Here is a 25,552-nt window from a genome sequence, read left to right on the forward strand (position 1 = left end):
GTGTTTATGTGTGTATGCATAAAAATATATATTTAAATATATAATGTACATGATTCTTTGAATTCCAGGAATTAATTTTATCTTTAGACTTCAACATAGAAAATAATAGATTTACTGTAATCACTCAAAGCTACTTAATACTGAAGGTCAATTCATTTTTACAAATTTGTGGGAAAAAAGGAAAACCAAAAACTGGGTTCTGACCTAATCAAAGCCATAAGTTGTTTGTTAAAATATGCATTGCTAGCATCCTAATTATCTCTATTTGTATTTGTTTAGTTAGATAAACAAATGAAACATTTCTGATCCAGATGTGACTATCTCAGTGCTGTCATTTACCTTTCAAGGATCATAGAATTTTTGCTTTTAACACATTGCCTTGAGTACCTACATGTTTTCATTATAAACTAGAGTTGAGAAAACATGTCAGATGCTAAATTCAAAATCCAACATGCAGGAAACATGGAGAAATATAACAACTGTTTTAGAAGAAAATGTCTTGAAGTCAACTTACATAAAATCCTAAATGATGTGCCAATGAATTTTAATTAACATTTACATTACACACAACTTCAAATGCTAAAATAATTTCTGCATAACTACTATAGAATTGAAATTATTTTTGTCAAATATGCATAAAACCTTAAGCTAAAATGTCTATGTTCTATAATATAAAAGTTTAATGATAAAAATGTAGAATATGTAATGCCGATTTAAGATATGAAACAAAAGGAATAAAATAGTTTGAAGTCTAGAGCACTTAAACCCTTTTAATACTTAACACATGATATAAAATCTCATACAGAACATGCAGCACTCAAGGTAATAATTTTGTATATGAATATTCAATAACTTGTATGTCCAAGTAGACTGAAAACTTTAAAATTCTTTTACAGGCTCACATTCACTAGAGTAGATGAAAATGAAAATTTTAGGATGGTTGTGTAAAGGGTAAAATAACTCAAATTGTTTTCTCAGTAAATGCTACCACATCTTCATCAATCAACTACTATTCTTAAATATCAAAAAAATTACTTGTATAATACAAAAAATATAGTCAACAAAAAGTATATACAAAGATAGCTAATGCAAGATCACTGAGCTTATAATTCATAAGGTCAAAAATATTTCATCCCAGTTCTTTTTATATTTTATTTTTTTTTATCTATTTATTTATTTGAGATGGAGTCCCACTGTGTCACCCAGGCTGGAGCGCAGTGGCACAATCTTGGCTCACTGCAAGCTCCACCTTCTGGGTTCAAGTAATTCTCCTGTCTTAGCCTCCCGAGTAGCTGGGACTACAGCTGTGAGCCACCTTGCCTGGCTAATTTTTTGTGCGTTTATTTTTAGTAGAGACGGGGTTTCACCACATTAGCCAGGATGGTCTCAATCTCCTGACCGTGTGATCTGCCCGCTTCGGCCTCCCAAAGTGCTGGGATTACAGGCATGCGCCACCACACCCAACCTTACCCCAGTTCTTATGTGGCTACATACTTAATATATTTCTACTTAACAAAATAGTAAAATGCCATTTTTTACTATTTAATGTATATTTGCAAACATTTTCTCTCACATAATTGTTCAATTAAAAATATGCATTTCTAAGTAAATAATGTATTTATGAACATTAATTTTCAACTTTTATTTATTTAATAAAGGCTAAAGTTGGTTAGGCATACAAACCAAAATTATGATGTTACTTTCAACTCTCTAACCTCCTTTAATTTGCAAACAGGTAATTATATGAAAAATTATAAAATGCACGCACTAAAAAGCAGTTGGAAAACAACAAATATTTTATATAAGAATTAATAGTTAGTGTTATAACCACTAGAAGTAGAAGTATGTACATGAATGTATAATCATCTAAAGAATGTCAGTCTTTTGTTTCTTTTATTTCAGGAGGCCATAATCCTAAACAGATTAATGCAGTGATAGAAAACCAAATACCTCACGTACTCGCTTCTATGTGGGAGCTAAACATTGAACACACATGGCAACAATAGATACTGCAGACTACTAGAGTGGGGAGGTCGAGACAGGACTGCGGATGGGAAAACTACCTATTGGATACAATGCTCACTTACTGGAGGCAATGTACTCATGTAATAAGCCTGCACATGTACCCTGTACCGAAAATAAAAGTTGAAAAAAAAGCCAGTCTTAACTTCACTTAATAACTAAAATGGCCATTTAAAACTGTATCAAAGTATGTATAATAAACATATCTTTTTATTAAATATGGATAATAAAGGATATTTTGATCTGTAATAAAAATATCAAAATATAATGCCAGTTTCATATATGCATATTAATTATGAGAAAATAATTAAAATAGTGATTTCTTATAAAATAGTATCAATAGAGTTGAAAATACTCTCAGTGGAAAGGAAACCATTATACACAACCAGTCTCCAACAGATTATTGGTAATAATAAATAAATTGTTTAGAGTGCTATTTGTTATTATTTGGAATTTCTTTGGTAAACTGTCAAATAAGCAGGCAATATGAATCTCTTTCCTTAACCATAATGAGTAAACACCATCATGGAAACATTAAAAGTCTGTCATTTGGAAAGACCCCAAGAATTCATGTGCTGAAAGGGTTTTAATATAGGGAACTCTCATCAGTAAAGTGGAACTTTAGAAAAAGCATATTTTGGAGTATCATAGCAAAGTTTACATTGTGTGTAAAGTTTAACGTCACAGCAATTCTTCCTAGAAAAAAATCTTAAATCTAAGATTGTCAATCCACTTCTTTTCAACTATTGTAGTCACTTAGAAATAGCAGTTAAAATTGAAAAAAAAAAAAAAAACTCTTAAAAGCATTGACTTTTAGACTTCATTCCAAGTAAACAATTCACTATTTACCTATTTCACAGTTAATCTCCATGCTAAATCTGAAAGTGTGTTCTCAATAACAACTATAATAAAAGAATGTTGGGATAATGACACAAGATGATACAAGCAAGGAAATGCTCATTTAAGGATATAATCTCTGTCATATATACGAGCTTTAAGTAGAAATGAAGTAGGATAAATGCCTTACAAAAAGTTATCCAGAGAATTCCTATAGAACAAAGACTTATCAAAAGGTGATACTTTCCAATCCTTGCTGACAAAGACTTTCTAATTTAAGATATATTGTTCTATTAAACTATGTGCAAATTAATTTCCTAGGCAAGAGTTCCTCACCATCTTTAGGTAACTGAAAATTTATAGAAGAAACGTAAGATTAATTTTGTTAGTGGCAGTGTTTAGTTGATCAGTAGGGCAAAAGTAATGCTCTGCGTTCAGCAATCCCAATTTTTTTTTCCTTCAGATAGGGTCTCACTCTGTCACCCAGGCTGAAGTGCAGTGGCACCATCATGGCTCACTGCAGCCTTAACCTTCCGTGCTCAAGCAATTTTCTCGCCTCAACCTCCTGAGTAGCTGGGACTACAGACGCATGCCACCATGTCTGACTAGTCTTTAATTTTTATTTTTTGTAGACACACGATCCCCCTATGTTGCTCAGGCTGGTTTCAAACTCTTGGATGCAAGGTATCCTCCCATCTTTTCCTCTCAAAGTGCTGGGATTACAGGCGTGAGCTACTTTGCCAGCCCATTTCTTTTCCTCCAAAATACACAGCTAAATTATATTCCCATACCTCCCCTGCAATTAGGTTGGGCCATGTGGTTGATTTCAAGCCAATGGGATTAAGGAATTATTCTGCTGGCTCTCCAATAACTTTCTTCCCTCCTTACCCAATGTTGAGTATCCATTGGAAGACTCCGAAGCCCTAAAGAATGGCAGAGTTACTTCCGGGTTCCTGAATGACTAAATGGAACTGAATGAAACAGATTCACCCCACTCTTCACCCCAGCTTGCACTGGAATGTGACATGAGGGAGTAATAAATCTTGATAGTATTAAGCCATTGAGAGAGATTTGGGAGAGTTTAGAAGATTATTCATTCACTAATTTATTCCTCAAATATTATAAATGATAAAGAATTATATAGAATAAATATAAGATCAGATACTTCAGAGGATGGCAAAGGTGGGACCATACTTTATCTAAATATTACAGTAGAAGTAATTTCTAGAAACTATATGATCTTGAGTATTCTGCAATTTGTCCCTGTCAACATTTTGTTTCCCAAATCATATCCTGAATCAACATCATCTTATTATGATAATAGTATGGTTACTCTTAGGGATAAACGTTAAGGCATTATTTAACATTCATGTCCATACTCTGCGCACAGTGCTAAGCATTTATGTGAATTATTTATTTTAATTTTGAAGTGACCCTACGAGGGAATTTTAATAATATACTCTTTACACTGATGAAATTGATGGTATAAAAGTAAAGGTGATCTCACATCAAATAAATGGTGAATCCAGGATTCAAAAGAAGTTTTTTGCCTCTATGGCCATTCTTTTATTATGGCCACATTTTATTGTGGGTGATATTTGGTTCCAACAAATTACTGTTTGAACAATGGTAATTTACTTCAACGATTCTCCTGCCCATGTAGTTGTATATGCTCTTTGTATATCACAGAGAAGGCTAACAAGAAAACCTGAAGTTGACAAATGTATTATAATCCTGGCTTTTCCCCTCCTACTGGATACTTTACACCCTGATTTTTATCAACATGCCAAAAAATTATCCTTGTATTAAAGGTGGATACACAGCAAAGAAATCACAGGTTGGGCTCCATGGTTCATGCCTATAGTTCTAGCACTTTGGGAAGCCGAAGCAGGCTGATTGTTTGAGCCCAGGAGTTCAAGACAAGCCTGGACAACATGGCACAACCCCTTCTCAACAAAAAATACAAAAATTAGCCAACTGTGGTGGAGTATGCCTGTAGTCCCAGCCACTCAAGAGGCTGAGGCTGGAGGATCACTTGAACCCGGGAGGTGGAGGTTGCAGTGAGCCATGATGGTGCCACTGCACTCCAGCCTGGACAGCAAAACAAGATTCTGTTTCAAAAAATAATAATAATAATAAAAGAAAGAAAGAAAGAAAAAATGAAATTATAATGTTTTACTCAGAAATTATTCACTCATGACAAATTAACTGTTATGAGAAAAACCTCACTAAAGGCCAGGATCATTGCTCACTAAAATGTTTCTACCATTATAAATAGTATATTTGAAATTTGTGTTATTAGTTTATTTTCTTTTCATCTTTTCTTTTCTGAGACAGGGTCTTCCTATCTTGCATGAGCCAGAGTGCAGTAGTGCGATCAGTCACCGCTACCTTGAACTCTTGGGCTCAAGCAATCCTCCCACTTCAGCCTCCCAAGTAGCTAGGACTACAGGCACGTGTTACCATGCCTGGCTACATTTTGGGGGGCAGGGTGGGGTAGAGACAGGGTCCTGCCATATTGACTTAGTTGGTCTCAAACTCCTGGCCTCATGTGATCCTCCTGTCTTGGTCTCCCAAAGCACTAGGATTACAGGTATGAGCCACTGTAACCAGCCCTGATTGATGTATTTTCTAAGAACACAGATACTTTGACAGCTAAATAATAATGCAGAATGTTGTTTGAAAAACGTGAATTCAGAATGAAAATATTTTTATGGACAGAACATTTAATAACATCAAGTTTAATTAGCCTGATATTAATTCACAATAATAGTGGCCTTATCACTGGGACTGAAGTCCAGTGGAATAAAGTCCCCACCCTTGTCTCTGAACCATATTTGAAGAGGGTATTCTTATGCTGTTCCTGGCTTTCCCTTCATAGCTTTCATGGCTAAAATTTTTTTCTGTAAATATGTAATACCTTCTATTAGTTTTAGTCAAAGTCTGCTGGATAGGAATTAATCTGTTAAGATAACTTTGCGCATATTTTGCTAATTTATTTTGTGCTAATCTGCAATTTTAACAATCAAAGGGCAATCTCATTTTGTGTTCTTTATTTCAAATTTCTTGCTGGTGGCTTTCTCACTATAATCTATAAGAACCAACAAGAACTGAAAATAATTTCAGGACAAGAGAATGTAAACTGAAAGATCCTGGCTGTCTATGAGAAATGAGTGAAGATAAATAATTGCAGCTGTTCTCTTTTTCTTTCACTTAAGGTAGAAACAGTGTGTTCACAGAATTCAGTTAATTATTACAATACACATCTTGATTACCATACTAAAACTCTCCAAATTCTTCCTATAAGAGGTACAATGTGTCTTTATAATGGTGCCGAACTGGTATGGTAGGCAAGAACTGCTGCACTGGAAGCAAGTAGTTCATAATAACTAAAAGCTATTATACAGTGTCAGAGAAAGGTAATGCTATATCAGTTGCACTCCATCAATAAAAAAGCTAGGTCTCTTCAAGCTTTATGCTGCCACGGTGCCATGAACTTCAAGAGCATTATCCAGTGGCTACAGTCTCAGTGTTCCTTTTTCCAACTAGGCAAATGCCAAGAGAAGTGCCTTCTCACAAACAAGTGTGTAGATGACAGTAAATGCAATAATAAGACTAATTAATCCACTGGGTGCTTCAAAAGTGGAGTAAGTCAGCCCAACAGAAACATATGATTTGTGTTCCTTTATTATTATTTCTTCTTTACCTGTGGAGCCAGAGGCAAGGAAGATGACCAAGAATTCAGACATGGGAGAAATCTGGATAAAGTTAGGAGCCTGTCTAATAGTTTAGAGCCTGGAAGATACTGTAGAGGAAAGTTGTTAATTGTTGTTTGTTTGTTTAGTGCTGAAGTAACTTTCTCTGGAGACACATCCTGAGCACTGTAAAGAACGTTGTTCCTCCCCAAATGCCTTTCTTCCTGGATCCAGCTACTTTTCTTTCAGTTGGAGAACTCATGCTTGAAAATCTCTGATTGATAACAGCACACTGATGGGTAGATATTATTTGATGGGAAGCTGATGATCATGCCAGCCTTCACTGTATTGACTAATGAAAAACCTCTGAAAATAACAACATGAAAAGGACAAGGAAAAAGATTATCAGTATAGAAAAGTCAAAATTTCTTAATAAGAGAAATAAAGACAAAAACCAGGTTACCAAAGCAAAAACAATTTTAAAGTATATTAATACCATATTTGTAATTTTAAAATTGTTATGGTGATTTGCTATGTTGTTAAGTTCACCGTTTTATTTTTTTATTATGGAGTTAATTTAATTGATAATAAAATGAAGAAAATTCCATTTAAATAAGTCTTGTCTATCATGTCACCATAAAAATTTAGTAAGGTTTGAATACTCAAGCTATTTCAGTAAAGCAAAGAAAGGTGAACAACTTGTGCATAACTGAGTATGTGCAATGTTATCCTACAAAAAATGATTAAATAAATAAACGGGGCCAGGTGCAGTGGCTCACAGTACTTTGGGAGGCTGAGGTGGGCGGATCACCTGAGGTCAGGAGTTTGAGACCAGCCTGGCCAACATGGTGAAAATCCATCTCTACAAAAATACACACACACACACACACACACACACACACACACACACACACACGCACCAGGCCTGATGGCAGGTGCCTGTAATCGCAGCTACTTGGGAGGCTGAGGCAAGAGCATCGCTTGAGCCCAGGAGATGGAGGTTGCAGTGAGTCAAGAGTGTGCCACTGCACACCAGCCTGGGTGACAGAGCGAGATTCCATCTCAAATAAATAAATAAATACATAAATAAAAATAAAATGAATTTAAAAGAGAAAATTCTAAGTGAGTTTTCGGAAAAAAACAATCTTACAGATCCTACATATCTAATTGTATTACTGTATTCGATTATTAGCAACTGTACAACTATAAAAGATATGACACTACAAACCAAACTCAGCAACTATATGGTTTCATTTGATTCTGCTTTAAAAGTTTCTGTAGTCAGCAACAAGACGAACCATATTAATGGAGAGAAATCAGAAGAAACACAAAATTCTAAAAGAAAAAATATATATACTCCAAAGAAAAACTAGAAGAAACAGCTGATAAAATATTCAAGAGGTCATTGCTATCTGGCAAAACTAATGAGTGGGAAAATAACTCAAAGAAGAATGAAAACTTTATCATGTCTCCACTACTAATGGACAATAGCTTGGGATACTTGTCTAAAAACTGTACTTTTTTTTTTTAGAGACAGGATCTCTCTCTCTGTTGCCTAGGCTGGAGTGGAGTGGCACAATCATAGCTCATTGCAGCCTTGACTTCCAGGGCTCAAGTGATCCTCTTACCTCAGCCTCTGGAGTAGCTGGGATCGCAAGTGCACACCACCTCAAAAAACTGTACTTTTGGACAATGACTTTTGGTTAGTGTTTGTTTTGAACTCTGTAACTTAATAGTATGTGCATAATAAATAAATAAATAAATAAATAATAGTCCATTAAACTTTTCCTGATTACTTTCAAGAAAGAATCTCAAGCTTGATTATAATGTTGGAGGAAGCTTCCATTTTAGAGAATAACTTGTTAGTCCTATGTAATTACATTCTGAGAGACAAGATTTGACTTTCAAGTCCTAAAAAGTCATTACCATGATGCTCTACTTTAGTCATGTAACTGCAAATTTGTAAGGGTTTTATTTTCTAAAAACAGGAAATCAAAAGGAATAAAGTACTAGCCAAATTGACAATGATTTCTTTAAATTTATGGGAAACACAGTGCCTATAGTTCATTATTTCAGTGAAACATTTGGTTTGTCTTGTCAATAACTATTAAATGGGGGTAATATATAAAGATGAAGAAGCATTTCATCTTTTTCAATCAGAAAAAGAAAATGCATTTATCTTGTGAATTACCTGTACTGTTTCATGCATAGCAGCTGTATTGCTGCCACACATCTGTGGAAACACAATATCAGCCAACTGTTAATCAAGGATCACTTCCCTTCAAAGTGACTGATGATCCACTGTTAAAACAGCTTATAAAAATAACTTCTTTGAAAAGGTGCTTTAGGGTTTTCAGATACATCTTACCAGTCCTGCTAGCTTAATGCATGTTTGAAAGCTAATTTCTCATTAATATTTAAAGAAGAAATGGCTTTCGAACAAAATTTAAATAATCAATTTTATTTTAGAAATACAACATTATTGGCATTATTTTCATTTCGATTACAAGGAGTGATAATGTCCAAGATTGGCTTTTAAAACTGTTAATGAGCCCTGGCAATGCGAAAAAGATATGGATTAGGTAGATGTAATGAGATATGATTAAAGGGTGCAGGCACTGAAGGGTGTTGGAGAAATTCTATTCAGAAAGCATATAATTAGTGTCTGATAAAAGTACTTAGTAGATAAGATTTTTGAAGAAGAAAGGTTAAGATAAACACATACTTTATGACAAATCTGCTTAATTTTTCCCCTTTGGTTCTCTTACATACTCAATATTATGTTGAAGTTTCATACATAAATAATGTTTGTCGAATACTTGATGCAATTCTACCAGACAATTAGAGTGTTTTAATTGCCAGACAGGAGAGAAGAAAATGTGTTGAAACATCTTATTCCATTTTCAGTGTACATTTCTTTGTTGATTTCTGTAATGTAGCTAATAATATACAACCTATCCAGGTTTTAAACAAACAAATGAACTTCTAAAAAGCAAGCTTTCCATAAGTTGCTAAGCAACTCCAAAGGCACATTTTATTAGTTTAATAAATAACATTTAGATGAAGACAAATCCTTAAGAAGATTTCTAACTTTATTTTGTAAAAAGTAGAAAATCCAAGCAGGTACCCTTCTGATTTTCTTGTTTCTAAGGCCTCAGGGGTAGGCAAAGTTACTGGCATATTCAGAGTTATGTTTGTCTCACTAAGCAAAACATTTCTTACATTGAAATTGTTGCCATGATAGAAGTTAAGACCTGGGACTCACAGTGCAGCTCTCCAGAGTTGGAGCTCATGCTTCATTCCCATGACTGAGGGTTTTCCAAGCTCAGAAAAGCTGACATTTTGGGCATAGTAGTTTGTGGTTGTGGGGGTCCATCCTGTGAATTTAACATGTTCAGCAATACACTGGTCCTCTATCTACCAGATGTCAGTAGTGGCCCCAGAGGTGCTGTAACTAAAAAATGTCTCCAGACATTGTGAAAAGTCTCCCAGGGGAGGGAAGGGACAAAAATCACCCCAGTTGAGAACGACTGCAATTGCATAAAGGGTAGATATGCTAAATGGAAAAAAAAAAAAATCTAGAGCTTAACTGGTGATGAAGATATTTTGGGGTTAGTTGCCTTCTCTCAATGTCTAACATCCCCTATCACTATCAATAATGAAAAATAAGGGGTAGTACTGATTCCAGTGGTACTCTGGCTTTTGTTCTATGCAAGATTCATTCCTGATTTCATCATTTCAATGCAATCAATTGTATAAAAATTGAGAAGGGACGTAATGATAGCTCTGACTATAGCCATTCTCTAACAGTACTGCATTCCAGAACTGCACCAAAATCTTTTCTCCTGCAGTTTTCCCTATATTCAGTAGCTGGCTAGAATATGTATGTGTATACATATGTATGTATGTATGTATGTTATTGAGACAAAGTTTTGCTCTGTCGCCCAGGCTAGAGGGCAGTGGCGCGATCTCGGCTCGCTGTAGCCTCTGCCTCCCAGGTTCCAGCAATTCTCCTGCCTCAGCCTTCTGGGTAACTGGGATTACAGACACAAGCCACCATGCCCGGCATATTCCAATCTCCATGTGTGACATGTACAGGACAAATTCATTTCCTAAAGTTTTAATAATTATTCCTTCCTTTACTTCTTATCAATATCATACTCTATTCTAAGAATGACAGGACTGCAATTATTGTGAGGTAATTATTTACTGAATGCCTTCAATATGCCAGACACCGAATATGGTTTAGTAGCTGTTTCTATCAATTTACATTTCATTATTTTGCCCAACCAGATTGTAAGTTCCCAGAGGGTAGGAGCAGGTCTTATTTGTATCCCTCTGACACCTCTTAATAATGATGCTAATAAATATGCTTTATATTGACTTGCAACTATAACATTTCAAATTACTGTCACGATTACTAGCTCACTGGTTATATATTTTCAGTATTTCACAGTCAATGAACATGGGTCATTAAATGCTCTAGGGAACAGACTGTGGATTACACAACGGGTGCTCAGTAGATATGCATTTAATACATGATGAGCGATTGAATTCAGTCTCACAACTTCACAACTCTTAACTGGTTACAAAAAATTCTTTTGGAATTTAAAAACAAAAGTTATTATAGAGAACAAGAACTGCCGAATGAGGCAGAAGACACAACATGGAAATGAATTAAACTATAATATAGCAGCAGGAAAAACAAAAGAGGAGTCTTAGTTTCTGCCTCAAATTCACTATGAGAATTTAAATTCATTTCATAAGGTCTTGACCTCTTATCAAATAAAGCTGTTTTAAAAGAAAGCAAAATGCTGGGCACAGTGGCTTATGCCTTTAATCCCAGCACTTTGGGAGGCTGAGGTGGGAGAGTCACTTGAGGTCAGGAGTTCAAAACCAGCCTGGCCAAAATGGCAAAAGCCAGTTTTTACTAAAAATACAAAAATCATCTGGGCATGGTGGTGCACACATATAAGCCCAGCTACTCAGGAGGCTGAGGCAGGAGAATGGCTTGAACCTGTGAGGCAGAGGTTGCAGTACGCCAAGATGGCACCACTGCACTCCAGCGTGGGTGAGAGTTGGTAAAACCCAAAAACCTAAGAATCACAGCATTTTACCTCGTATGTATAAAGAAGTTCAAGAAAATATTTTCAGCACAGGTGTGTTGGCTCAGGCCCGTAATCCCAACACTTTGGGAGGTCCAGGCAGGCATATCACCTGAGGTCAGGAATTCCAAACCAGCCTAGGCAACATAGTGAGAACCCCTCTGACAAATAATTAGCTGGGCGTGGTGGCAGGCGGCTGTAATCCCAGCTACTTGGGAGGTTGAGGCAGGAGAATTGCTTGAGCTAGGTAGGCAGAGGTTGCAGTTAAGTGAGATCGTGCCATTGCATTCCAGTCTGGGTAACAGGGCAAGACCCTGTTTCAGAAAAAACAAACAAACAACAAGCAAACAAAACTCTACATAGTTTTTTCAACAATTTTTGGTGATTTGCCCCACACCTGTTTGGGGGAGTCCCTAAATAAATAACACTTAAGTGCCTGTAAAAACCATGTATTTATTAACTTTTCAACTGAATTCAGCCAAACACAGAAGTCAACTGATTTGAGGATACTCGTTAACCCTAGGCACAATATGCCTAAAGACAGAATATCATTTATCCAGTAATTCTTTCAACATGTATTGCGTGCCTACTAAGTGCAGACACTGGCCTAGGACCTGGAGGCCTAAATCTCAGCTGCTGGTATGAATTTGTACAGGGAATTCAGAAAGGGGAAAGTGATCTGAAAAGCCAAAAAAGATTTGTCTTCAATGAGCCTTTTCTCTCCACCTCTAGCTTTCTCGACCCTCAAATCTATGGAAGTGAAAAAAACTAAAGGACGTTCAAATTTTAAAGAGAAATTAAAGAAACAAGTTTAGGATCCCAGCAGCCACCCGGAAGATAGTGAAAACAGCTCCCAACGCTATCCATCATCCATGTGACTGGGCGGAAGTGCAGGAGAGCAAGGGGGCCGGAAATGCAGGGCCCGGCGCGGGGGAGGGGAAGAGTCACGGCCCGCGAGGGTTGGAGACCGGAAGTGCAGGTTCTCCCGTGCGCGGGAGAATGTCCCTGGACAGGGCGTGACGCTAAACCTAGGTCGCACGAGGCCTCTCAGAGATTCCTCCCACCACAAAGCCCCATCACAGTACAGAAGGCTTTTTGCAAAATAGGAATTTCTCAGCTTTTCCGAAGAGGTTCCTAAATGTGGCTGTAACCCTGACGTGAGGTTTGTAGTGAAGGGTCCGCGCTCTTCTCGCAGGGTTTTCTTAGACGAATTGGCATCCCCCAAACCGGACGGGGAAGGGAAGGGACCCCTGGGCCTGGAGCCACGCGGGTGGGGCCGGGAGTGCTGAACTGCCCGGCTAAATGCGGAGCGGCGCCCCCTCCCTGAAGACTAGGGGAAAGAGGGACGGGGTCCGGGCGGACGCGATCGCAGAAAGCGGTCATTCGGGGGCACCGGAGCTCGGCGGAGGCACCGAAAATGTGGCTGTTGGAGTGGTTGGCAGTGGCGTTTATTGAAAGAGGGGCGCTTTATTCTCTCCTCCCTCCTTCCCCGAAGCCGGGGCGACTGGCGGCGATCAGGGCCGAGAACTGGCTCCGGCCTCTGCGGACGCCCGAGGCGCGGGTGGCGCTTTGTGAGAGGCCGCTGGGGCGAAAGGGGTGCGGGGACGTACGCAGGGGGGCTCTTTTCAAATTGAGTTGTTCAGAATAAGGCTGTCTTCAGTTTTTTATCTGGGGTATAGAAAAGAAGCTAGAAACTCGGAGTCTCTCTGTCTCTGCCCCAAATTAATTGAGAAATTGTCAGCTTGCCCTGCGAATGCACTTCTCTTTACCTCTCTCAATCTTTTTCTCCATTCTCTACCACAGAGTCGCTCCCGCCCCTACCTTCATCCCACACATTTCAAGAGTCCCCTATGTATTCTACAAAACACAAAACGACCATTTGAGCCACTTTAGTCCTTCTCAGCATTAGGTGACTGATTTACATCAGAATAAAACTAGAGTTTCTTGCAGGTCTTAATGTAATTAAAATGCACCATCCCTGTATGTTCCCAAAGGAGTAGGAGGAAAAGTGTTTGGACAGGGGACTGTTCTTCAATAGGTCTTCACAGCTTGGTTTATACCATCACTTTTAAGCTCTCTTCCACCTAGTTGTCACTGAGAATTCGGTTTGAGAGGAAATGGCTTTCTAGACGATTTTTCATCTAGATGATTTTTCATCATATTCAACTAAGAGTCTTTCTCATCCTCTAGCTCTCTGAATGTCGAAAAATATAATAGAAACTCTGCATTGATTTCCAAAGTTCTGATTTCCAAAGGAGCCCTAACTGTCCTGTCCTGCCTACACTGCCTGCCCTCTAACATCCTGGGAATGGGAAATAACACTGGGATCGGTGGCGGCAGAACTGCGCACCCTAACAACTTCTGATTGTTGAAAGGGGGAGGGGAGAATGGAAGAGAGGAATGGAAAGGCAAAAGAAAAAACATTTGTGTTCATTTACACATTTCCTGTGCAGAACAAAAAAGTCCCACCATCAGCAAAAGAAGTCTCTTCCTCCAAAATAGCAGCCAAAGAGAGAAAATTAGAATATGCATAAAGTCTTTCATTTTCATTCGCACAGAGCACGATTTCCAATTTCCGGCAGATTTGTATTTAAACTGCTCGATTAATCCCAATTTCTGAACAGCATTTTACTTAGCATTTTCCCAAAACTCACCTAAAGAGTTATTACTCCCTTCCCATCACCCTGTTTGGGAGCCTCCCTTTTCCCTATTCTCTGACTGAGAATAAGAATTTCATTGATAAGACTGTAACTTTATTTTTCCTGTCCATTGTTTTCCTTTTAAAACTAGGCTGATGCATTGGACCACACTTGAATGCAAGCTGGTTGTTGTCTGTGAAGTCGCGACTGCAAACGAGAGCCTGTTGGAAAGGATATGTTTTTGAAATGTGTACCTAAAAGAGAATAAACATGATAGGGCCAATAGACTCTTGCAGATCCACTCATATCATCAAAACCTTTCCTATTCTACCCAGGTCATCTTTTCACCACTAGAAATAGCTGAGATGCTTGGAAATAATCCACCCTCCAAACCTTTCCTTCCCTCACTCCTTTTGAGGAGCTTGATAGACAATCATAGAATCCTCTTCAAAGGAATATTCCTCTTCTTAAATATTCAGAGTGTCAGTCCATTAAATCTCCCTACAGCCCATTACTAAAATATTTTGCTTTGCCACTTGTGTAACAGATCTGGCTGTATCTGCCTTGAAATTTTCTTTGTTGGAAAAATGTTATTGAGCTTCATTTGAATATCTTTTCTGAAATATCATCTCTTGACTTGGGCTTACGGCTCCTGCTTTTGAAACTGTATATGTTTATTTTACTTAGTAGTAGAATGTTAAAAGAATAAAATTACTACATATTGACTTACTGAAAAAAATAGATATCTTAATTCCATCAACCCCTACATTCCTCACTCTTGCACACCCCAAGACAGAAAGAACCCTTTATTTGATTCGTAATGTAATCTAAGCAAAATGTAGTGGTTCTGGCTTTCCTTCAGTGTTTGTAGATCACATATAAACCCCAATTATGATAGTCAAAAACTTAGAAATACTAATATTTGTTCCAGCTTTTCAGTTTCTGTAAAAAACATACATATTTGAACCATATGCAGCATGGTATATGTAATATAGGTGCATAAGCATTTAAATATATGGTTTAAGTATCTGGTTACCTAAACAGCCATTAAGATATTGGGATGTAGAAGCACATTAATTTTGTTAAATGGGTGCATAAACTGCATGTGTAATAGTGTCTGCATGACTTACTACTTTGAAATAACTGCTTTTATTGTTTCTTTCTGTCATGACAAAAGTATTACACAATTTATTTTAGTTGTGCATTTTTCTGTTGAGTTGGAGGTTCTCAGTTATATACCATTAAAACCAAAATGTTGGAAAATAAATTCTCAAAAGCCAGTTGGGAGTACATGTAACAGGATTGAAGGCCACATTTACTGGCAGTGCTGATTTCTTTTAATTTTCTTATTGAAACATATGATTGTTTCTTAACCACAGGAACAATTCAGACAAATAAGAAACTATCATAATAACAGAGTATTTTTCTTAAAATATTATTTTAATTAGAATTTTATTTTATATGGAAAGCTCCTATTTGATTTCAGGTTGCAGAACTGTACTTCCAGAAGAGTTGGAGTGAATTTAGTAGTTATGATTAGTGCAGTGAGAAGACTGGGGGTCTCACTGAAGAATAGATTGATATATAGTTACAGCCAGAGCTGTATTTCTCCCATTGCAGGCTTAGGCGAGATAAGCCTGAACATCACCTCAGAGAATTTATCATCAGAAATGAAAGCTCCTCATTCTTTGCTGATCTTTAGTGAAATAATATTCTCATGAACTGGAATTTTTTTCATACTTTTTACAATGAAAAGACTAGGAAGAAATGAAATGAACTAGGATTGTTCAGCCTCCCTGCCGTGAAAGGTGAAGGGACAGATGCATGGTACTACAGCAGGGAAGTTGCATTCTTTTTTTTTTCCTTTTTTTTTTTTCTATCCCTCCCTTTCTTCCTTCAACTACTGCTTGGTTTTGGGATAGTGTGTATATGATTTTGAAGACAATATCTTCATTAAAATTTTCTAAAGGATAAAACTTGCTATTAATATTTATGCCTTTCTCTTTGTAATTTTTAAGGTGTACAGATCTTGCTTTTACATACATTACTAGGCTCTATTACTTTTCAAGAAAACAGAACAAAGAAAATATGTTCAACGGTTACTCTTCCTTGATCTAAAATTGTCCTTCTACAGCTAAGATCCTTCTCCATTTGGCCATAGCTGCTGGACTGCCAAAGAATTTCTGTCTCAGTCTCTGTTCTCTTCCATAATCACCCTTCTTCTCCTAACCAGCTTTCCTTCCCCCCTCACAAAAGAAGGAAGTTATAAAACAACCTGCTTTCACCTCAATATCTTCCTGATAAATATTGAGTCTAATTCCCTCCCAATCCGTTTTTTAATTTCATTCATTTTCTTTTTGGGGGGATAATGGTGCCTGGAGGTTCATGAGATGGGAAGAACATGGGGCTGAGAGGAGAGTTGGATTACTGCAGACACAGACTCACTGGCAGACACTTTCAAGCCTAGTCCTAGGAACTGGTGGCTGTGCTTTCACCTAAGCAATAAACCTTGGCAAGTTTACAGCTCACAAAAGCATTTTTCCCTTCTTCTGAAGAAATGGGCTGAGCTTTACTTGCCAGACCACCACCAGTTACGAACATCTTTAACCTGCTCTCTTCCCTCCAGGTATACTCCCTTCACTTCATTATCCTCTTTATGTCTCTCTATCCCTAAAGGAATCAAGAGTTCATCCTGGGGGGTCTAATTCCTACTTCTTATGTCTTGCCCTATGGGCTGGCTTCCTTAGGGCCAGTGATCCCTTTGGACTCATAGGAACCTCAGTGACTCAGCCCTTCTCAAACTCCTCAGCTTTGTAAACTTGCTTCCCAAATAGGACAGCTTGCCCACTCACCAGCAGGGCTCCAGCCAGAAGGCACCTGGTCCTTTTACCCAAGAATCCCTTCACACGTCTGCCTCCGCACCCAGTTTCCCGCCCCCACCCGCCGGCCAAGGTTGGTTTATTTGGGAATGTCATCTGCAGGGCAGCATGTCTATAGCAATAAAGGGGAGTGGATACAAAAATTCTCAGTGCCATTAAAAAGACCTACCATATTAGACCAAGGGAGTCTCTATTAGGAAACTTGGGTTGGAATAGATCATCCATTTAACCAGTGAAACAAGAAATCAGAGAAATGCCTGACTGCAGCTGTGAACCACAAATTTCAGATAGAAATGGATTACATCTTCATCCTGTCAGCCAGATAAATTATTTTAAAATTGTTTCTGCTATTATTTGCATTATTATTATTAAGTTTATTTTTGTCATTATTGTAATTTTTGTTATTTATTTTTGTTGTTGTTGCAGCTATTATACTATTCAACAGAAGTTTAGAAAGATTAGTCAGATTAATTAGTTTATTGGTAATTTAAAGCTGAAAACCAGTAATTAAGCCAAAAACTAAAAATGATCAGGGATGATTCATACTAATGTAGGATTTGGGAAGAAGAGAACCTAAGTTTTGGACATAAAATTTGGCAGCTGTGAAATAAATAGGACTTGGGGATAAAAAAAATAACTGAAATTTTCTTAGTCATTCAATCACTCCCCCTCCCCCAAATGCAGCTAAGATTATTCTGTATTTGCTTGGTAGAGGAAAAAAAATTCTATTTGTTTTTGTTGACAGGGAACAAAGATCCCATGTATGTTCTTCATGTGATTTGCATTTTCATGTGGATTCCCTCTGCTCAGGACCAACCAAACATTTAAGATCACTCCCCTCCAAGTTTGACTCTTTTATCTCTTTGCTCTTGTTAGGCACCTCTCTGAAGAGGGTGCATCATATAAGACAGGTATACAATTTCAGCCCTCTCAGACATTCTGTGGAATACAAATTCAATAATGCAATTTTCTTCACAACATGCTCTGTTCTCTTTCAAATATAATTAATGTTTTGATAGTATAGTTCTTTAACTACATACATACACACAAAAACAGACATACCCTCTAGCTTTGCTGTTTGTGTATCTAAAGCAGAAGTGGATGCAGGCCTTTGAGTGACTCCTAAAATTCCTCAACTCCAGCCCACAGAGAAGAAATCTGTTTAGGTAAAAACTGCACAGTCTGTTGCCTATCCAAAAATATGTAAAACAATTAAAAATTGTAAGCTCCTAGGATTTAATACTAATTTTTCTGTTAAATTTCCTAGAAAATAAAGGATATTCTGAATTGATAATTTGATACAGACATTTACTAGAGAACAGTTAAAATAAACAAAAACACTGTCCTAAAACCCTGGTTGTCTTTTCCAAGTTTTGATGATGGAAATTGAATTTCAAACTCTTCCAAATGGACAGATGTATAAAAACTAGCAACCACAATAACATAACTACAATGACTTACATTAAAAAATTGCTTACTCTATCAAATACCTCAGCTGTATATTTTAGTTGAATTAACTCTCTTAATTGCTATCAGTTGTATATAGACATATTTGTATGTGAAATAGATGGTCCCAACAGACAGACACAGATATGTAGATCACATTATGGCCAATAGGAGTTAAGTGAGTAAATCCTGAGCTTCCACATTCAAGTGTACTATATCCCTAAAATTTCATTTCTTCAAATGGATTACAATTAAAAGAGAACAAATAACCTTGCAGATTGCAGGGAATCACATATTTTCTGTCTTTCATATAGAAAATATGTATTATGTAATGCTTAATCCAATAAAAATATAAGCTTTGGTCTCCCTATGTTGTTACTGAGTTGAAGAAGCTAGATCTGTGGCACTAGAATACTGATTTCCAAGCATCATGGCCATTTTGTTTGAATTATGAATATATAAAAAATGCTGGTAGGGGAAATATGTGACACATTTCTTTCCACAGATTTTTTAGAGGGAATGTGTGAAAGATTTTATAAAAATCTTTTAAAGTTTTTTCTTAATCTTCATGTGATATTTAATGTTTGGAATTATTAAAGAAGATAAAAGAATCAATAAGGAAGGGAGAACACGCGACTGATTTCAAATAGGTCTTACTGAATGAGAACGAAAATATTTTCCAGTGCAGTTTTGCAAAAAAAGAGGGAGGGTATAATCAGTGAAAATCTCATTTGTATTTTTTTGTTATGATTTTAGATAATAGCCAACTAGGGTTCCTTTTCCATTACTTTGCTCCAAACTCTTTTCCTTGAAAGCATAAATGTGTAAACGACTTACACCTTTATTCTCTCACAGGCTAATACACAAACAACAAATATTTTCATTAAATACTTGATAGAAAAAGCCCTTACAGGTCTACAAATTCAGTCATAGTGCAAGACTACATTACCAGTCCAGTTGTTTAGATACAAGTGACCTGACATTATCCTTTAGTGAGCTATAAAGCAATATATAAAAGGAAGATTTTTACAGCATTGATCAGCAGTGATGTGTGAGCTATCAAGAAGAAATTATCCCTTAGACATTTTATATTTGTTCTGATTCTTCCTCCTTATTCCTTTCTTCCAATTTGTTCTTTGAGAGAGACACGACTAATTCTCTGATTTTCCAAATGAGGTTTTGTTTGGCTCAGATTAATATTAAAGAAGATCACATACACGGTCGAAAAATATTGTTATTTTTCTTTAATGGGGAAAATTGGACTCCCGCGTGTCAGATCTGTGGATTTCCGAAAGGCAATGGAAATGGTACTGACATCACTTTGCACTTTAACAATCGGATTTGGTCAGGGTACAAGTTGTTTGTTTAACCCGACAGCTCGGTGCACCCTGTCGCACGCTTTGCACACTCATTAAAACGATTATTCACGACCTGTCGAGTGTTTTCGGGTTCATTCACAGGAAAGGCTTGGAGCGAGGGAGAGCAATTCAAGTCAACACTGTCCACTACCCCTATGCACGTGAGGACGAGTAGCTGCGTGCGTAAAAAGACGGAGGGAGGGGTGGGTGAGTACGCCTTAGCTATAAGTCCTGTTCATCCCATGCTCTGGAATCTCAGTCTGGACAGAATGCCAAGAACGCTTGGTCCTACAAGGACCACGTCGTTGCTACGTTAACTTCGAGGGCTTGGCACAAGACAGAAAAAAAAAAAAAAAAAAAAAAGGAAAATAAAATAAATAAACTCAAAACTCTCCCTCTGCTCCTCTTTTCAACCTTCTGCAAAACTTTTTAAGTCCCAGGACTCGCCCACCTTCGGTCTGCAGCCACCCGCCGGACTGAGAGCAGCTCCACCTCTCACAGCGCGGACGCTAAGGATAAGTAGTTTCAGGAAAGCTCGCCAGGGTGAGAAGATTAATTCCTTTTCCATCTCCCAAGGCCCTATCGTTCTAAAAATAAAAAATAATAAATAAATAAATAAATAAATAAATAAATAAATAAATAAAACATTGCTATATTCCTTGCACAGACTGGGGGTGGTTGGTTGGCCCAAAAGATGAAGAATAGGGCTGTTAACAGTATTTGGTAAATGTATTACAAACTGTTAACAAGGAAGAATTAATCCTCCAAACTTCAATAAAAGTCCTACAAAATGATCATTAAATAGCCCTCAATAAATTAGGTCACTTTTTTTCTCTCAATTTTAAAGTCATCTTTAAATATTTTGTAATGGTGATAAGAGAGGCACAGACATTAACGCATCTCAATATCCCACTGTTGCTCTGTGCTTATAAAAGGCACACTACGGGGTCTTTAGTTTTCCTATTTGTTCAAATGAATTCTGATATGTAACATTCCTGTGAGATATTAGTTCAAGAGATGTCTATCTTTGTAAGTTATAATCACACATAATGTTAAATAATACAAAATATGTGTGTGTGTGTGTATATATATATATACTATATACTCAAGAACTCCAGATTGTCTCATTCAGCCTAAGTACCCCTGGCATAATTCAGAGTTAATAGATGTTTTAAAACACATGTATTATGTCTATATTCAAATGATTGCTACTTGATTTTTCGTAAACAGCATTAATAAACTCAATGGCCAGCTTATTGTTATGAGGGTAACTTTATCATGCCAATGGAAAAAGACAACAAAGCTCATTTAGCAGTTTCATTCTATTATATCTGGCATCACAAAATCATCTATTTTTCTATTTTATTGAAGCACATCAATACAATGTATGAAGAAAAGAATGGAAGTTTTCAAGCAGCATGAGGTTTTAATCAGAAACAGATTCCTAATTGCTAAAAAGCAAGTATGAATAAGTAATTTCATAATCTCCTTGGGTTGCCATAATTCACTATCAGGTTTACTTAAAATGGATCTGTCAAGTGTGTTTCGCTTCCTATATAAGCTCTTTCATTAAAAGCAACCCACGATAATAATCAAGAGGCAGATGCTGAAATATGTAAGTAAATAACTGAAAGTCTCTGCATAAATAAACACAAATCAATGTAGTAATAGACAACACTATTGATGTAGGAATGATCGATTTTAGTTTTCTAACCTGCAAGCAGAGATTGCAATGTATAATTAAAAGTATATTTTTCAACTCCATTAATACTACTACTGGAAAAAAAATTCTTTCTGCCAGTTCTACCTGAATCTACTTTATTCCTTCTAGTGTATTTCTGATGGAATGGGAGGAGTACTCTGTTTTTTCTACAAAAGCTTTGCCAAACTTTAAAATGACATCATTAATTATATAAATTATAAAAGTATCAAATAATAAAATTACCACCTAATTCTTGCTCTGAATTTTTCAACCTTTATCCCAGCCTCTAATTATTCATTCAGCACATTTTAATAGGAAAAACACACAATAGTGCTTATTATTTTTAAAGATCTTTTTCAACTACTGTAGTACATTTTGGTTTAAATATTCTTCGGGCCTTTTGTTGAAACAAATAAGATGTCATTTCCTCAGTACACTATGGAAGCTCTCACACCTATACTTGCATATGGAAGCACCATGAAACAAGCAAGGAGAAAAAAAAACTGCGTTGTTTCAATATTGTTTCATATAATGATTGCAAAACAAACTAGTATCTGACTTAAAGAAATAAATATAATTTGGATTTCTAGAAATTCACATCTAAAACAATGTTTTAGATTTTGCTAAAAGTTAAATTTTCTTTTTGAGAATATGTATCCCTGGAAGGCCGAATTGACTTAGATTAGCAAGCACCAGTATGTGATGAGTTTGAATATTTAGATTCTGGAGAGTAATGAAAATACAGTGTTCATATTTTTTCTTCATCAACAAAGATGCTTATTTACATTCATTCTTGAATCCAGGCTTCTCCAGCACAAGCCTTCAAAAGAATGTCTTCTTTATGAAATTCAGCTACTTTGAAAGGGATTTTTTTTCCTATGTGATATCACTGGCACACAAATATTGATTTTCATTGTCTTTATAATATTGTATCACAAAACACTCTCTCAGACTTCTCTCCCATCCAGGGCCAAGAATTCAAGGGCAACCGAATCCAAAAGGAAAATATCATCAGTTATTATTTAGGGCTAATTTAACAGATAATTTAACTTCAAACAACAATGATCAGGTCATTAAATTTCAGAGCAATGAGAAAATGAAAGAACTGAGAGACAACTCTCCATAACCCCATTACAGATTTTAGTCTTCGTGCTCAATCAACGGAATCAAAAACGTCTACGCAGGAAGATATGTTTTCACCTTAAACGCATTGATTCAAAGAATGAGACAATAGGAAGAGATGAGGAGGAATAAAGTTGAAGACGACGACTCCAGTTTCTGAGAGTGCCAGCGGAGTAGGCAAATTCAACCTAAGCCGAAAATGAACCCAAATATGTTTGTTAATTAAATATTCCCTTTCATTCCAACACGAATCTCAAATCTGTAAATGTCCAACATGCTTTCCTCCTATGCGGCTTTTCTGCAAGATAGGGAAGATAGGACCGAAGATACGGAAAAAGATTACCTGTGCTAAGCAACAGACCACGAAACAAAACGTGTGGCATTTTATTTTCCCTCTCACCCTCACAAACATAATTTGTGAGTTATTTGTTATCATTTTAAATGCCTTTTCTGATCACAACACTTTCAGAATGTCTGCCTACCTCAGGGTATGATAGAGGAGCTGGTGAAGAAGGTGTTGAATCATAGAAATTGAGTCTTACTTGCAGGGGAGGGCGGGTGAGGGGGGAGTCGGAAGTGGACCACCTCTGTTCTGCGTAGCCCTTCCTTCCCATCGCCTTTCCCAGACTGAAGATTACCGCCTAAGAATCTCCGCACTCGCGGGATACTCTGCCCACCGGAGTCCCGGCCTCCCTTTCGCCAACAACTGGCCGCCTTCAGTGCTCTTGGAATTCCCACCCCTAGGCTACCTCTTTCCCTGTGAGACCCCTCCACCTCGGACCACAGGCTTGGGCAGAGGGAAGCAAAATGGGATAGAAAGCGAAGGGGGAGTGGGGTAACAAGTGGAGAGGAGAAGAGATGTCCATTACAGAGCAAATAATTTTTTCTACTAGCTGAGAAGTGCTGAGATCTGAAACCGCATCGGGTAAACAAAAGGCAACAACTTTGGGAGGCGAAAAAAGGTTGGGGAGAGGTGGTGGCACAGAGAAGATTAAGAAGAAAGGGAAAAGGTAGGGAAGCGCGCCAGCCAAGGTTCTGAAGTCACTATTCTTGGCATCAGCCAATATGAGCTACCAAACGTACAGCTCTGCTTGTCCTGGGCAAGAGCGCCCTCACGTTGCTGCTCCCTGCGCAGCGCCCGGCTTCACCCTCTGCGGGGATCTCCGCCGCAACGTCCCGAGAGCTCCTCTCCTCCTCGGCCACCGCGCAGCCAGGGCGGCCGCAACTCAGCAGCTTAAGTTACTTCTCCACACCGGTTCAAAACCCAAGAAAACAACGCTGCCGCGTCCCTGCCACAACGACTTCAAGTCCCGCCATTATGCCACCTCTCCATCTTCACCCGGGAGTCCCTGAGGCGCCGGGAAGGCTAATTAATAGGGCACCGCGACGAGAGTCCCAAATTCGCTTCGGGCCGAGCCAACCTGTGTCTGGCGCGTGCTCTCAGCCACTCTGGAACAGAGAGGCTCTCGAGCGTACTACCGAAGTCTCCTAAGTGTGCATTATGAATCAATTATTTGCCTGAGATTTCCAAAGCCAGGAACTGAGATATTCCCAGCAGGGACAAAGTCAAGCCCAGAACGGTGTTCATTTCCCTAGTCTTTCGAAGAGACAGAAGAGGAGACTCCCATACGCACCCAGTGCCTCGCCCGACCCGGAGCAGCCGGGCTAAATCCGACTGAGACCCTGGTGTGACCCAGGCCAAGGAGCTGGGGGCGGAGGGCCAGCTCTGGGGAAGGTTGGCGATGTTAGTGTACAAATAGAGAGAGAAGGGCGATCCAAAGAAGAAGAAGAACTTTAGAGAGAAGCAGGTTCTTGGCTCTGGAGAAAAGAGCTTTAACTGAAACAGGGATAGCTAATAACCCTGTGTTTGAGCGTTAAGAGCGTCCCGGAAGTTCCTGTAGCAACCATAAGACTCAGAAATCATATTTCCACGAAATGAATTAATTTACACTTTAGGACCTATTTCAGTCTCCCACTACCACTTCTCCGTATAATTTTTTCTCGTTTTCTCTCCGTGTTCCTTTTGCCGTGTCTACATCCTTTTGAACTGGGGATTCACCGTGATTTCTGTCAACGTGGAAAAAAATGTGCATCCTTTCAGCTACGTCTGTTGGTAGTGAGCCTGCTAACATTTTCTAAGAAAAGATGAACACTTAAGGCCAGGACCCCAAAGTCAGGCGTTAAAACTCAGTCAAAAGCAGTCAGTTACACATATTCCCTACCCCACCCCTTCCCCTCTGAAAAGCACTTTCACTTACGGATCTTTGCTGTAAGAGCGCTTCCAGTCCTGATATCCTTTTTCTCGGCATCCTTCGGACAACCTCAGGCAGAGCCTTAGGTGGTGGGGAAAAACAAAAACAAAACACAGTAGAAATCTGGAGGGAGACAAGAGGCACAAAACATAACAATACATCGTCTATTTGCCAGCCTGGAGCCCTCTTGGCCTACATACTAAGGATAAGGTCCCTAGAACTGACCGCTAGGGTGGGGAATGGGTGCCTTTGGGAGCCAAAATCTGAGGCTGATTATTTTAACTGCTGGTGATTGAGGGGAAAGGGCCCTGAAGGGAGGATAGAAAGGGGGAATGAATGGTATAGAGAAAAGAAATCCTTTACAAAAAGAAAAGAAAAAAAAAAGCACACAAAAGAAAATCTAGCATGAAGTACTAACTGGGAAAGATCTCTAGCACCTTTTAACTCTTACAGGTAGGTAGTTCTTAGGAAGAATGCAGATGTGTGTGCCCAAAA

General features: G+C 37.9%; 1 protein-coding gene across 3 annotated transcripts in view; it reads right to left on the reverse strand.

Annotated features, from left to right (window-relative positions):
- Positions 1–2,465: 2,465 nt before the first annotated feature.
- The window catches only part of LOC105477907 (uncharacterized), a 29,512-nt gene continuing 6,425 nt past the window's right edge, over positions 2,466–25,552 (reverse strand). The window contains exons 2-5 of one of the 3 annotated variants that reach the window (XM_024791572.2): positions 25,064–25,180; positions 22,884–22,993; positions 20,433–20,568; positions 2,466–6,920 (exon numbers count right to left, since the gene is read on the reverse strand). In XM_024791572.2, coding sequence (XP_024647340.1) covers positions 6,861–6,920; positions 20,433–20,568; positions 22,884–22,993; positions 25,064–25,180 — 423 coding nt within the window. In that variant the 3' untranslated portion in view covers positions 2,466–6,860. Of the gene's footprint in view, positions 6,921–19,852; positions 20,157–20,432; positions 20,569–22,883; positions 22,994–25,063; positions 25,181–25,552 lie in introns of those variants that run through there. The other 2 variants (XM_071100378.1, XM_071100377.1) reach the window with 2 other exon arrangements.

The sequence above is a fragment of the Macaca nemestrina genome, chromosome 7 (genome assembly GCF_043159975.1).
Source record: "Macaca nemestrina isolate mMacNem1 chromosome 7, mMacNem.hap1, whole genome shotgun sequence".
NCBI classification, from domain to species: Eukaryota; Metazoa; Chordata; class Mammalia; order Primates; family Cercopithecidae; genus Macaca; species Macaca nemestrina.